General features: G+C 40.0%; 1 protein-coding gene and 1 long non-coding RNA gene across 2 annotated transcripts; one reads left to right on the forward strand and one right to left on the reverse strand.

Moving 5' to 3' along the window:
- Positions 1 to 259: 259 nt before the first annotated feature.
- On the forward strand, positions 260 to 2,502 carry LOC117551387. The gene is made up of 3 exons (XM_034224253.1): positions 260 to 443; positions 695 to 788; positions 1,354 to 2,502. The coding sequence occupies exons 1-3, from the start codon at positions 352 to 354 to the stop codon at positions 1,780 to 1,782; spliced, it is 615 nt and encodes a 204-aa protein (XP_034080144.1). The 5' UTR covers positions 260 to 351; the 3' UTR covers positions 1,783 to 2,502.
- A 10,261-nt stretch (positions 2,503 to 12,763) lies between these two features.
- On the reverse strand, positions 12,764 to 13,602 carry LOC117551392. The gene is made up of 3 exons (XR_004569785.1): positions 13,465 to 13,602; positions 13,111 to 13,293; positions 12,764 to 12,930 (listed from the first exon to the last, which is right to left on the reverse strand). It is a non-coding gene; the product is annotated as an uncharacterized LOC117551392 (long non-coding RNA).
- Between the last annotated feature and the right edge of the window lie 223 nt (positions 13,603 to 13,825).

Genomic DNA, 13,825 nt, shown 5'->3' on the forward strand with positions numbered 1-13,825 from the left:
AAAAAAAACCCTCACACACGCTTTGAATCGTACTCTGTACACCACTTCTCCGTTCTCTGCCACTCGTCAGCCGTTGGATCTGAAGAAACTGGTCATTACACAAGACGAACCGACAAAGACAGATGGAAAAACCACAACTTAAATACACCCAGGACTAATCAAACAAACACGAGACAGGTGAGGAGGTAGGAGAAAACACAGAGGCACCAGGTGAACACAATCGGGTAATCAGGGAGGGAAAACAGACAGAAAGCAACAGGCAGGAAACGGGGGTGAACAATTTACAAAATAAAACGATAGAAAAAGACAAGACAAAACAACAACACAGACAGATCATGACAACATGTAGACATGCTGTTTAGCCAACTGCAGAAGAGGAACATCGACTCTGTCTACATCAAAGGACTCATCAAGAGGTTCACCAGCAGCATACAGACAATCAGGTAAATCATTATTTACAATGGCTGAGATGTGCTTATTATAGGAAATCTATGAAACCTAAATGTGATTTAGCTGAACACAATAGACCAACTCATACATACTTGTTTAAATATCTTAAACAGGCTAACTGGAAATGTATATATTATATAACGTTTATAAGGTGTATCTGACTACTATTTCAAATAGTCAAACCTAATTTGTCAATTCTTCCCACGATGAGTAATTGTACATGGTTACTTGTGGTTTGGATCAGGGACTCCATTCCTCCTGATGGATCTGTACAACAGCCGCCCACAACAAAACGGAGGGGACTTGGACATGAAGAGCAACAGCGGTTGGCTAGAGAGGTAAGCAGTAATAGGAACGTGTTCTATGACCAAAAGCTCCTTTAATAATATAGGTAATTTCATATCACAATAATGATACATTTCACAATAAAGCCCATTTTCTGTAAATTTAATAAATAGGTAGGCTAGTTAAAATATCCACATAAAAGGCCTATTGCTTATTACATTCTGAATTGTATACACTTAACAAGGCCTAAACTGCAAAAAGTGTCCCACAGTCTCTACATTTCAAAGGGGATCAAGACAGATCAGAAAAGGTTTAGGCCTCCAGAAGCAACCACAGGGGACAGAAAGGGCCCAACAATAAATGAATGAAGTGTAAACAGTCATTAAATGTATATATTGTAGTGACTTAATTTTAAACAGTAATATTGTTCTGTTGACGCTCAGATAGATGTCCTGTTATTCTGATAGGTTCCATTCACAAGAAAGCTCTTTGTTTGTTACACATCGTATAGGGAACACTAATGACATTATGACATTATGATTATTATTATGATAGATGTGAAAAGGTGATTCTGTTATTTATTATGTCTTGATTTTTTCATTGTGCATTATTTCATAGGTATGTGATACCATACTGAGTCACGCAAAGGAGAGATTCTCCTTCACCAAACACCTGATCAGCGCCACCCTCCTGCAAGGAGACCTGTTCGAGCAACACAGCCAAACATTCCCTGAAGCAGCGCTGAAAACAACTGTGGAGGCCTACCCTCTACTGGGCAAGGCAAAGCTCAAGACGGAACTGTCCCTCGTCTATGACACTGACCAGTTCAGGGCTTGCAGTGGTGCTGTTAATCTGCTCCAGTTCTTTGTTGACAACAATCTGCAGGAGACATTCACAGAGACTGTCAGTCTTCTGAAGGTTCTTGTAACCACACCCATGGCTACGGCTGAGGCAGAGAGGTGCTTTTCCACTCTGAAAAGGATCAAGACTTTCTTGAGGAACAGCATGACACAGGATCGCCTGAATGCTGGCTATGCTGTCAATTGAGAAAAAACTAATTAGCAGCATTCCTGACTTCAATACCAGAGTCATTGAGAGGTTTGCCACTCAGAAGGAGAGAAGGGCAAAATTCCTCTACAAATAAAGACACACACATACACACACACACACGGCCGACCCTTAAAAAATAAAATGCGTTTTATTAGAGAGACAATTAAACGGCCGCAGAATGTTGTTTATTTTATTTTACCTTTTATTTAACCAGGATAGGTCTCATAGAGATTAAAACTCTCTTTTTCAAGAGAGTCCTGTGTTGTGAAGTTACTTTTGGATACCAAAGATGTTTTCAATGTTGTTCAACCACAAAGTCCAGGAACATGAGGACAGTTTGGAAACCTGTTGCGTTCGACTCATTTCCCCCAGAGGAACAGTTGTTTATTGTTTCCTTTTGTTTTTGTTATTCAAAGCAGTAAAAAAGGTGCTATCAGCCAATAAGCTGGATATCACTTTATGTATGTAGAGAGGAGGTTTCCCATGGTTGTGTTAGAAGTTTATTAATAAGTGGGCATTTATCACAGAAGTGATTGTTCTGTCTCCACGTTTGTTGCATTGTCTGTGATGTATTTTCCAACGGTTATAGCTCCTCCTGTCCTGTCCCAGCAACACTACATGGTTTGCAGCTCCACCACATTTTTGGTTTATCTTCGGTGTCGCTTTAAATCTGCTTCCCATCGGACTAAAACCTCCACGAAATCTGAAGACAGATACTTGAAGTTATTTAAACCTTTTGCAAACTTCTTTATGTTCTTTCTTGCTCTAGTCTTGCCAGTTACATTGTACATAACAAATGTATTATCATTATGCTAACTGGTTGTTCGTGCTAGATGATGTAGCTTTTTCATTTCTGAGTTATTGCTATATGTAAATAAGTCTGTTTGTAAATAATCCTCAGAGAAACAAAAACAAGTCTTATACAAATGTAAAGCTCTACGTTTTGTGCTGTGGTTCTTTTTTTTTAAATTGCATTCATTCACAACCACCAAAAATATGCTATTAATGACCAGAAACACATTATCTACATAACACATGCAGTTCACTGTAAAGCCACTTGGTGGAGGTGTTGGTTCTTAAAACATGAACAGGTTTAAGAAAGAAAAAAAGAAAGACCAGTTCTGAGAATACAAATTCCTGGTAAAGTGTAGATGTTCAGGTTGATAAATAATATTTTCCACACTGAAGACTATGGAGGTATTGATCAGTCTTCTCATATTTTTAAGCCTCAATGTGTCTTCTCCCCCCCCCCCCCCAACATCACCAGAAGTCATAATTTAAGGGGTCATTTCTGAATTTTTTTTCCCGGGGGGTTCCCCACCGGACCCCCGTGGAGGGGGGCCCTACCAGAAAAATAGGCCACCAGCCGCCACTGAGTCCCGCCCACAGGAGATGCGAGTGGAGGGGAACCGATGAGAGAGGAGGGGAAGCAGCAGGCGGTTAGAGAAATGAGAACTCCTCTCCTCTGAGCGGTCATTTTAAAGAGACGTCCATTAATGATGACAGGAGGCACAGCAGCACTCTGTCTGATGGACAGATGTGTTCATGACGACTTATATATTTACTTTGATTCATTCACAGTGCGGTATAATGAGACAATAACAGGCTACAGATGCGGACACACACACACACACACATTTTCTGTGTTTTCAAAGGCTACTGGTTTGGTTGGGGACAGCCAGTGGGGTAGTCCCTGCAGTGAGCTGGAGAGGGTGGGGGGAGTGTTTTGTACTGTGTTTTATATGTTCCTCGTGGGCGAGGAACTTTGTAGTGGGGGGGTAGTGTAGCGATCCTGATAGGCTACTCAGGGTGTCACTTAGGCATCCCCCGTCTCTCTGCCAATCATAGAGCTGCACCGTGATGGTGGCTGAGGTGCGGGCCTGTGGTTGGTGGAGCGGACGGGGGAGGGCGGGTAGTTGTGACGTGGACAGTGCTATATCTTGTGGTTGGTTTAGGAAATAAGGAGTGTGCGGTAGAACATACATAAATATATACAATTTCAGAATCAAACAGAGCACTCTCATAATAACGTAACACTATCAGAGACTGGATATACATCTGAATCCGGGCCCGGTGCAGACAAGAAGCCAGTCCTGCAGGCTCGAGGAGCTAGCATCACAACTAGCATCACAACTAGCATCTCTTCCGCTGCAGCAACAACTACGCGACGACAACAGAGACCGTGGAGACAGCGGAGACCGAGGAATAAACGGAGACTTTGAGATTCCCCCGGGGACGCCTCGGCAGACAGACACGCATGAGGCAGTGACGAGAGGAAGAGAACCGAGATCCGAGGGAACAAATATCCGCCATGTTGTTAGCCACCCTGCTAGCATATCAACGGCTAAAGCTACAACGGAGCCTCCCTCCCCCCACCCCCACCCCCACCACCACCACCACCACCAACCCACCTCTCCAAACACCACGGCAGGCCGCAAGCCGGTTGCTGTAACGGACAAAGACAAATATCTGCAAGCTGACGACATTGTGCATTTAAGCAACAAAAATGGACTACATATTTTTCATCTGAACACTAACAGCCTGAGACACAAACTGGCTGAACTCAGGCAGCTATTCATGAACGGTAAGACAAGCATATTATGCTTTTCTGAGACCAAATTGGACAATTCCATTACAGATTCAGAGATTAAAATTGAAGATTATCTTGTAGTGAGAAGGGACAGGAACGTGAATGGAGGTGGTGTCTGCATGTACATACATAAAGACACCAATTTCAAAAACCGTACTGACCTGCATCATGAAAATATTGAATCTGTGTGGGTTGAAATTCTTTTTGACAATGCTAAATCTGTAATAGTCGGGACAATCTATAGACCACCGGAACAGAGTGACTTTTATGATACATTAGATGGGTGTTTGGCTGATGTGGGGGATGTAGAGACAATTATTATTGGAGACTGGAACACGGATATGCAACGTAAAGACACGTCCGTCTTCAAGTCCTTCAGTAGGATTTGTGATCTGCACGGCTTCAGCCAGCTAATCACCCAACCCACCCGGGTATGTGAAACAACACAAACTACCATTGATCTCATTCTGACCTCTGACAAGTCCAGGATCTCCAGTAAAGGGGTTATAGCATGCGGTTTAAGTGATCATTATATGATATTCTGTACCCGCAAAAAGCTAAAACAAAGGGCCGGCTGTCACAAAAGAGTCATATCTAGAGACCTCAAAAACTACTCTAGCGAGGCCTTTAACCTAGAACTGGAGAGCCTGGACTGGTCAGATGAGCTCAGTGGTACACAAGTTGAAGAAACATGGCTTGGTTTCAAAAACAAATTCTCTGCAATACTCAATGATTTGGCCCCCCTAAGAACAACCAGGGTAAAAAATCGCGCTGAGCCGTGGATGCACTCCGGCATACTGACCGCCATGAAAACCAGAGACAAAAAATGCTCTGAGACTCATAAAAGTCAGTCAATGCTTTCCAAAAGCACGAGCAGTGAACTCCAGGCCCACGTGACTGAACTAAAAATTGAAAGAAACAGACTAAGAAATTACGTAAGCTCCATGATCAAAACTGCCAAAAAGAATTTCATCAATGTCAAAACTGAGGAAAACAAAAATAAACCCCGTGAACTTTGGAAATTACTCAATAACCAGCTTGGCTGCAGTAAAAAACTCAAAACGAGATTTTCTAACTTAAACATAAAGACAGATAACAGGCTCATCACAGACAAACTGGATGTGGCCAAGTACTTGAACATTTTTTTCACAAACATAGCCACAACTCTTGTAAATAAATTACCCTCCCACTCAGGGCTTTTTGGAGTAGATCACATCATGACCTACTACAAAAACCTAGGGGTACGCAAAGATGATTTCAGTCTAGCAAGGGTAACAACAGCAGAGGTACTCATTAAACTGAGCGCCCTCCAACCTAACAAGGCCACTGGCCACGACAATATCCCCTCCAAATTCCTCAGAGACACAGCAACCGCCATCTCACCAGTCATAGCTCACATAATTAACCTCTCCATAAAACAGGGAAAAGTACCCAAAGACTTCAAAATTGCAAGAGTAACCCCCCTGCACAAAAAGGGCAGCAAATTGGACCCAGGCAACTACCGCCCTGTTTCTATACTTACCTCCATCTCGAAAGTCATGGAAAAAATAGTATATGAACAGGTCGAAAAGTACCTTGCGGAAAAGAAACTAATCTATGATTTTCAATCTGGCTTTAGAACATCCCACTCCACTGACACATGCCTTCTTTATTTGAGCGACCACATCAAACAAGAGGTAGACGAGGGCAAATACTGCGGCATGGTGATGCTGGACCTACAAAAGGCTTTCGACACTGTCAATCACCCCATTCTGATTGACAAGCTAAAAGCAATTGGTTTTGATAAACTATCGGTGAGCTGGATGCAATCCTACCTGGAGGGGAGAGAACAGATGGTGGAGGTAAATGGTACTCTGTCCCCCCCCCTCCTAGTGAGCTGTGGTGTTCCACAAGGAAGCATATTAGGTCCGTTACTGTTCCTAATTTATGTAAATGACATGTCATCAGCATGTGACTGCAACTTGTTCCTGTTCGCGGACGACTCAGCCCTGCTGGTCTCTGACAGGAACAGATTGCAGGTTGAAAAAACCCTCAGCTCCGAGCTCGGCAGAATCTGCACCTGGCTCGCCGATAATAAATGATCATTACACCTGGGTAAAACAGAGTCCATTCTCTTCGGTTCAAAACATAATCTCAGCAAATCCGACGACTTCTCAGTTGCAGTGGGTGACATTATTGTCACAAGTAAGAAGGAAATTACATACCTAGGATCTATTCTTGAGGCAAACCTCTCCTGTGATAAAATGGCATCCAATGTAATTAAAAAAAGTCAATCAAAGAACTAGATTCCTATACCGGATCTCCTCTCTGGTAAACAAAAACACCCTGAAAACTCTGGCAGGAGCACTCATTCAAGGGTACTATGACTATGCTTGCACGTCATGGTACCATAGCACCTCTAAGGCGCTAACAATAAAACTTCAAACATCGCAAAATAAACTGGTCAGACTACTGCTTGACCTTTCATCTAGAACCCACCTCACCTCTGCCCACTTTGACAACCTAGGATGGCTTAGAGTAGACGACAGAGTACAGCTACTTGCAATGGGCCTGGTCTACAAGATCCACTACACCTCTATGGTAACCATGTACATGTCAAAATTATTCCCAAAGGTCAAGGAATACCATGATCATAACACCAGAGGGAGCTCCACAAATCATGTGAAACCCAGATTTGGCACAAAAAAGGGGGAATACACGTTTCGCAATTATGCCACATCAAGGTGGAACGCTCTTCCCACAACTGTAAAGGAAAGTAAAACTATACTTACCTTCAAAACCTCTCTTAAAGAGCACCTTCGGGGGAGAGCATTGCAAAACTGGCCCCGGTAATGGTACAAATCTCAACCTGTCGTTCAATGGACAGCTTCCCCCCCCATCTATGTATATACTCGCATTTTAGACTCTGTTACTAACTGTATATCTGTAGACTTGGTATGTCTTAAATGTCCGGTTAGGATGTATTGGAACGAAATCTAAAATGTAAATTGTAAATAAGCCATCTGTATGTCAAATATGTCTCATATGTCTTAAATGATATGATGAAATGAGGTTAAATTGTTAACATAGGTTCAGGAGCATGGCCACGCCTAAAACTCCACCTCGAACCACGGCCACCCCTATTTATATACTGCGGTCAACTCAGCCGTCTATCGCATTTGCTTGGTCAAATGAGCAGCGCTTCATTTTTGAGTGCGCGATTAATAGCGTCTTTACGGTAATCGCCAAGAAGTGGCGCTGACGATAGTAAAAGTGCTTATGCTATATTTAATCAATCAATCAATGATATTTGATGAGGGATCAAATTATTTTTAGCCATAAGTTCTTAATAAAATTGGTACTGTTGGACTCAGTACATGTTAGACTACTACCATACAATCAAGTACTTTTACTGTGTACTTTTTGAGTAATACTCTGTCAAACTCCCCTCCAGAGTACAATAATGCATGTTTTCTGCCCTCTTTGATGAGAGATACAATCATTTTTTGCAATGAGTTCTTAATAAAATCGGTTATGCTGAATTCTGTACTACTTGGACTACTACCACGAGTACAATCAAGCACTTTTACTGTGTACTTTTAAAGTAATACTTGTTTAAACTCCTGTCCTGAGTACACAAAAGAATGTATTCTGCTATCTTTGATGAGAGATAAAATGATTTTTTGCAATAAGTTCTTAGTGAAATTAGTACTGTTGGATTCAGTACTACTTGGATTAGTAGCACAAGTACAATCAAGTATTTTTACTGTGTACTTTTTGAGTAATCCTTTGTCAAACTCCACCCCTGAGTACAATAATGCATGTTTTCTGCCATCTTTGATGAGAGATAAAAGGATTTTGTGCAATAAGTTATTAATGTAATTGGTACTGTTGGATTCAGTACTACTTGGACTAGTAGCACAAGTACAATCAAGTATTTTTACTGTGTACTTTTTGAGTAATCCTTTGTCAAACTCCACCCCTGAGTACAATAATACATGTTTTCTGCCATCTTTGATGGGAGATGAAATGATTTTGTGCAATAAGTTCTTAATGAAATTGGTACTGTTGGATTCAGTACTACTTGGACTACTACTAAAAGTACAATCAAGTACTTTTACTGTGTACTTTTTGAGTAATCCCCTGTCAAACTCCCCTCCAGAGTACAATAATGCATGTTTTCTGCCATCTTTGATGAGAGATAAAATGATTTTGTGCAATAAGTTCTTAATGAAATTGGTACTGTTGGATTCAGTACTACTTGGACTACTACTAAAAGTACAATCAAGTACTTTTACTGTGTACTTTTTGAGTAATCTCCTGTCTAACTCCCCTCCAGAGTACAATAATGCATGTTTTCTGCCATCTTTGATGAGAGATGAAATGATTTTGTGCAATAAGTTCTTAATGAAATTGGTACTGTTGGATTCAGTACTACTTGGACTAATACTAAAAGTACAATCAAGTACTTTTACTGTGTACTTTTTGAGTAATCCCCTGTCAAACTCCCCTCCAGAGTACAATAATGCATGTTTTCTGCCATCTTTGATGAGACATAAAATGATTTTGTGCAATAAGTTCTTAATGACATTGGTACTGTTGGATTCAGTACTACTTGGACTACTACTAAAAGTACAATCAAGTACTTTTACTGTGTACTTTTTGAGTAATCCCCTGTCAAACTCCCCTCCAGAGTACAATAATGCATTTTTTCTGCCATCTTTGATGAGAGATAAAATGATTTTGTGCAATAAGTTCTTAATGAAATTGGTACTGTTGGATTCAGTACTACTTGGACTACTACTAAAAGTACAATCAAGTACTTTTACTGTGTACTTTTTGAGTAATCCCCTGTCAAACTCCCCTCCAGAGTACAATAATGCATGTTTTCTGCCATCTTTGATGAGAGATAAAATGATTTTGTGCAATAAGTTCTTAATGAAATTGATACTGTTGGATTCAGTACTACTTGGACTAGTAGCACAAGTACAGTCAAGTACTTTTACTGTGTACTTTTTGAGTAATCCTTTGTCAAACTCCACCCCTGAGTACAATAATGCATGTTTTCTGCCATCTTTGATGAGAGATAAAATGATTTTGTGCAATAAGTTCTTAATGAAATTTGTAGTGTTGGATTCAGTACTACTTGGACTACTACTAAAAGTACAATCAAGTACTTTTACTGTGTACTTTTTGAGTAATCCCCTGTCAAACTCCCCTCCAGAGTACAATAATGCATTTTTTCTGCCATCTTTGATGAGAGATTAAATGATTTTGTGCAATAAGTTCTTAATGAAATTGATACTGTTGGATTCAGTACTACTTGGACTACTACTAAAAGTACAATCAAGTACTTTTACTGTGTACTTTTTGAGTAATCCCCTGTCAAACTCCCCTCCAGAGTACAATAATGCATGTTTTCTGCCATCTTTGATGAGAGATAAAATGATTTTGTGCAATAAGTTCTTAATGAAATTGATACTGTTGGATTCAGTACTACTTGGACTAGTAGCACAAGTACAGTCAAGTACTTTTACTGTGTACTTTTTGAGTAATCCTTTGTCAAACTCCACCCCTGAGTACAATAATGCATGTTTTCTGCCATCTTTGATGAGAGATAAAATGATTTTGTGCAATAAGTTCTTAATGAGATTTGTACTGTTGGATTCAGTACTACTTGGACTACTACTAAAAGTACAATCAAGTACTTTTACTGTGTACTTTTTGAGTAATCCCCTGTCAAACTCCCCTCCAGAGTACAATAATGCATGTTTTCTGCCATCTTTGATGAGAGATAAAATGATTTTGTGCAATAAGTTCTTAATGAAATTGGTACTGTTGGATTCAGTACTACTTGGACTACTACTAAAAGTACAATCAAGTACTTTTACTGTGTACTTTTTGAGTAATCCCCTGTCAAACTCCCCTCCAGAGTACAATAATGCATGTTTTCTGCCATCTTTGATGAGAGATAAAATGATTTTGTGCAATAAGTTCTTAATGAAATTGGTACTGTTGGATTCAGTACTACTTGGACTACTACTAAAAGTACAATCAAGTACTTTTACTGTGTACTTTTTGAGTAATCCCCTGTCAAACTCCCCTCCAGAGTACAATAATGCATGTTTTCTGCCATCTTTGATGAGAGATAAAATGATTTTGTGCAATAAGTTCTTAATGAAATTGGTACTGTTGGATTCAGTACTACTTGGACTACTACTAAAAGTACAATCAAGTACTTTTACTGTGTACTTTTTGAGTAATCCCCTGTCAAACTCCCCTCCAGAGTACAATAATGCATGTTTTCTGCCATCTTTGATGAGAGATAAAATGATTTTCTGCAATAAGTTCTTAATGAAATTGGTACTGTTGGATTCAGTACTACTTGGACTACTACTAAAAGTACAATCAAGTACTTTTACTGTGTACTTTTTGAGTAATCCTTTGTCAAACTCCACCCCTGAGTACAATAATACATGTTTTCTGCCATCTTTGATGGGAGATGAAATGATTTTGTGCAATAAGTTCTTAATGAAATTGGTACTGTTGGATTCAGTACTACTTGGACTTGTAGCACAAGTACAATCAAGTATTTTTACTGTGTACTTTTTGAGTAATCCTTTGTCAAACTCCACCCCTGAGTACAATAATACATGTTTTCTGCCATCTTTGATGGGAGATGAAATGATTTTGTGCAATAAGTTCTTAATGAAATTGGTACTGTTGGATTCAGTACTACTTGGACTACTACTAAAAGTACAATCAAGTACTTTTACTGTGTACTTTTTGAGTAATCCCCTGTCAAACTCCCCTCCAGAGTACAATAATGCATGTTTTCTGCCATCTTTGATGAGAGATAAAATGATTTTGTGCAATAAGTTCTTAATGAAATTGATACTGTTGGATTCAGTACTACTTGGACTAGTAGCACAAGTACAGTCAAGTACTTTTACTGTGTACTTTTTGAGTAATCCTTTGTCAAACTCCACCCCTGAGTACAATAATGCATGTTTTCTGCCATCTTTGATGAGAGATACAAGGATTTTGTGCAATAAGTTCTTAATGAAATTGGTACTGTTGGATTCAGTACTACTTGGACTACTACTAAAAGTACAATCAAGTACTTTTACTGTGTACTTTTTGAGTAATCCCCTGTCAAACTCCCCTCCAGAGTACAATAATGCATGTTTTCTGCCATCTTTGATGAGAGATCAAATGATTTTGTGCAATAAGTTCTTAATGAAATTGGTACTGTTGGATTCAGTACTACTTGGAATACTACTAAAAGTACAATCAAGTACTTTTACTGTGTACTCTTTGAGTAATCCCCTGTCAAACTCCCCTCCAGAGTACAATAATGCATGTTTTCTGCCATCTTTGATGAGAGATGAAATGATTTTGTGCAATAAGTTCTTAATGAAATTGGTACTGTTGGATTCAGTACTACTTGGACTACTACTAAAAGTACAATCATGCTTTGCCTGTCCAGATACGATGCTGTAGTACATGGAGAGAAGTTCCTGGAGGCTGACTCCACAGAAATTATAGGCCATGGACTCCATGAGGACTGTAGAGCCATCACAGATCAGCATGACAGGTCTTTTTTTGGCTCCCCTTCCATGGAGTCTTATTACATCAGTCAGAAATGACCCAAGGAAAAAGGATATGGAGGCTATTGTGTGGTCGTTTGTGATGTAGGTGGCCACAGGGACAGGGGAGGATCCTTTGAATGGATTTCGGACCACCATCTCATACACATAAAAAGGTGAGGTTTTCCCTTTTGCCTTTTTAACAATGCTCCCTGTCGCATCCACATATACAATGTCTTCCCTGCACCTGTCATGGAAGAGGTCAATTGTTTTGTTGGACCATAGCATGACTCCTTTGGGGTGTGCTATAATTTTTTTAATGACTGCTTCCTCAGTCTCAAGCTCTTCCTCCATCATTTTTCTGAGGCTGATCATTTCATTGCTGTGTTTTCTCAGCTTCTTTCTTGCCTGCCAGGACAATGTTTTCATCACACCAGTTGATGGTACCTGGTCTCTGTTTCCAGAAGCCAACACAGTGTCATCCAGTTTATTGAGCTTATCAAGGTACACACTTCTGGGAAGTTTGCTGGTGAGGGCATTAGCAAGTGCATCCCTTTCATCTGCACGCACAGGCCGATGTTTGAGTTCTTCACAGTTGTGCCATGCTTTTTCACCTCTGAAGGTCACAACTGCCTTAAGGGATGACTCATCCTCAATGTCAACTTCGACCTCCACAGGACAGTCATCAAATCGACAGTAGCCAACACATGAAAAAAGTGACCCTTTCCTTTTTGACCGAACTGTTCGCACACTGTGAGATTTGAAGACAAAGCAACAGTGTGGGTGGACACTCCGGATGCCAGTGGCCATCATGACTGAAGTCCAGTTTAAAGATTTGAATCGACGCTTATGTTGTCTCATCCTCAGTTTCTTCCAGTCACTTTTAGTGACAAAAAAAAATGAAGGATTTGAAGGCAATTTAAATGAGTGTAAGAGTTGCCCATCTTTTGAGTGTGATGAGGAGTCATATGTCCCTGATGAATTACACTGTAAAACACAATGAAAACATATTAGCGAAAGTGACCAAAGTTGGAATGACTCTTTACTGATATGAATCAATATATCTGAAATTGTTTATTTGGGACTAACTATAATTTCACTCCACACAGTAGTGTGCATGTTTCATAACACACTAACACTAACTACGTGCTAATATGCGATATTTACCTCTGAAACGTCTTCTGGTTCACTCGTCTCTGTGAATGCCTGTCTAACCGACGATGGGGTAGCAGGCACTGTGCGGTCAATGTCAGTGGAACTGTGGTCACTGTCGATGGGGCAGGCCGTGTGGTCACTGTCTGTCGATGGGCTGGCAGGTGCTGCGGTCACCATCTGTGTCTTGTGTCTCATCTGCACATGACAAGGAGCAAATGAAATCCAAAGATGTAATTATTAATCAAATAATATAAAATATTATAGCACATCCAAATTAAAGTTGTTCACACAGGCAGACTGATGATGAAGATAAAAGCAAAGCAGAAATAAGAATCAATATTAGTGCAATATTTATAAAAAATGTACCTTTTTATGATGATTATAGGCATGATGAAGCCGTGTCCTATTGGTCTTGGAATCGGATATTCCAAGCTCCTGACACACCTCGCCCCAGAAAGTGTCTTTCTCGTCACCTTCATCGTTGTCTTTTGTTTTGGTTGTGGCTCGAAGCTTGTCAGTGACAGCCAAAAGGACGTCTTTTGTTATTGTTATTTTTCTTGTCTGAAATTGAAATGTCAAAGTTCCGTCATTTCTTTGTAAAAAAATATGACATTTGAGAAATCATTGAATTTTTTAATGCAATTACAATTGTGTGACAAATAAGAAACACTTGCCTTCCCAAACGTTGAGAAAACCAAGACTCTGAAAAGACATAACAAGTTAAAAT

The sequence above is a fragment of the Gymnodraco acuticeps genome, unplaced genomic scaffold, assembly GCF_902827175.1.
Source record: "Gymnodraco acuticeps unplaced genomic scaffold, fGymAcu1.1, whole genome shotgun sequence".
In the NCBI taxonomy this organism is placed as follows: domain Eukaryota; kingdom Metazoa; phylum Chordata; class Actinopteri; order Perciformes; family Bathydraconidae; genus Gymnodraco; species Gymnodraco acuticeps.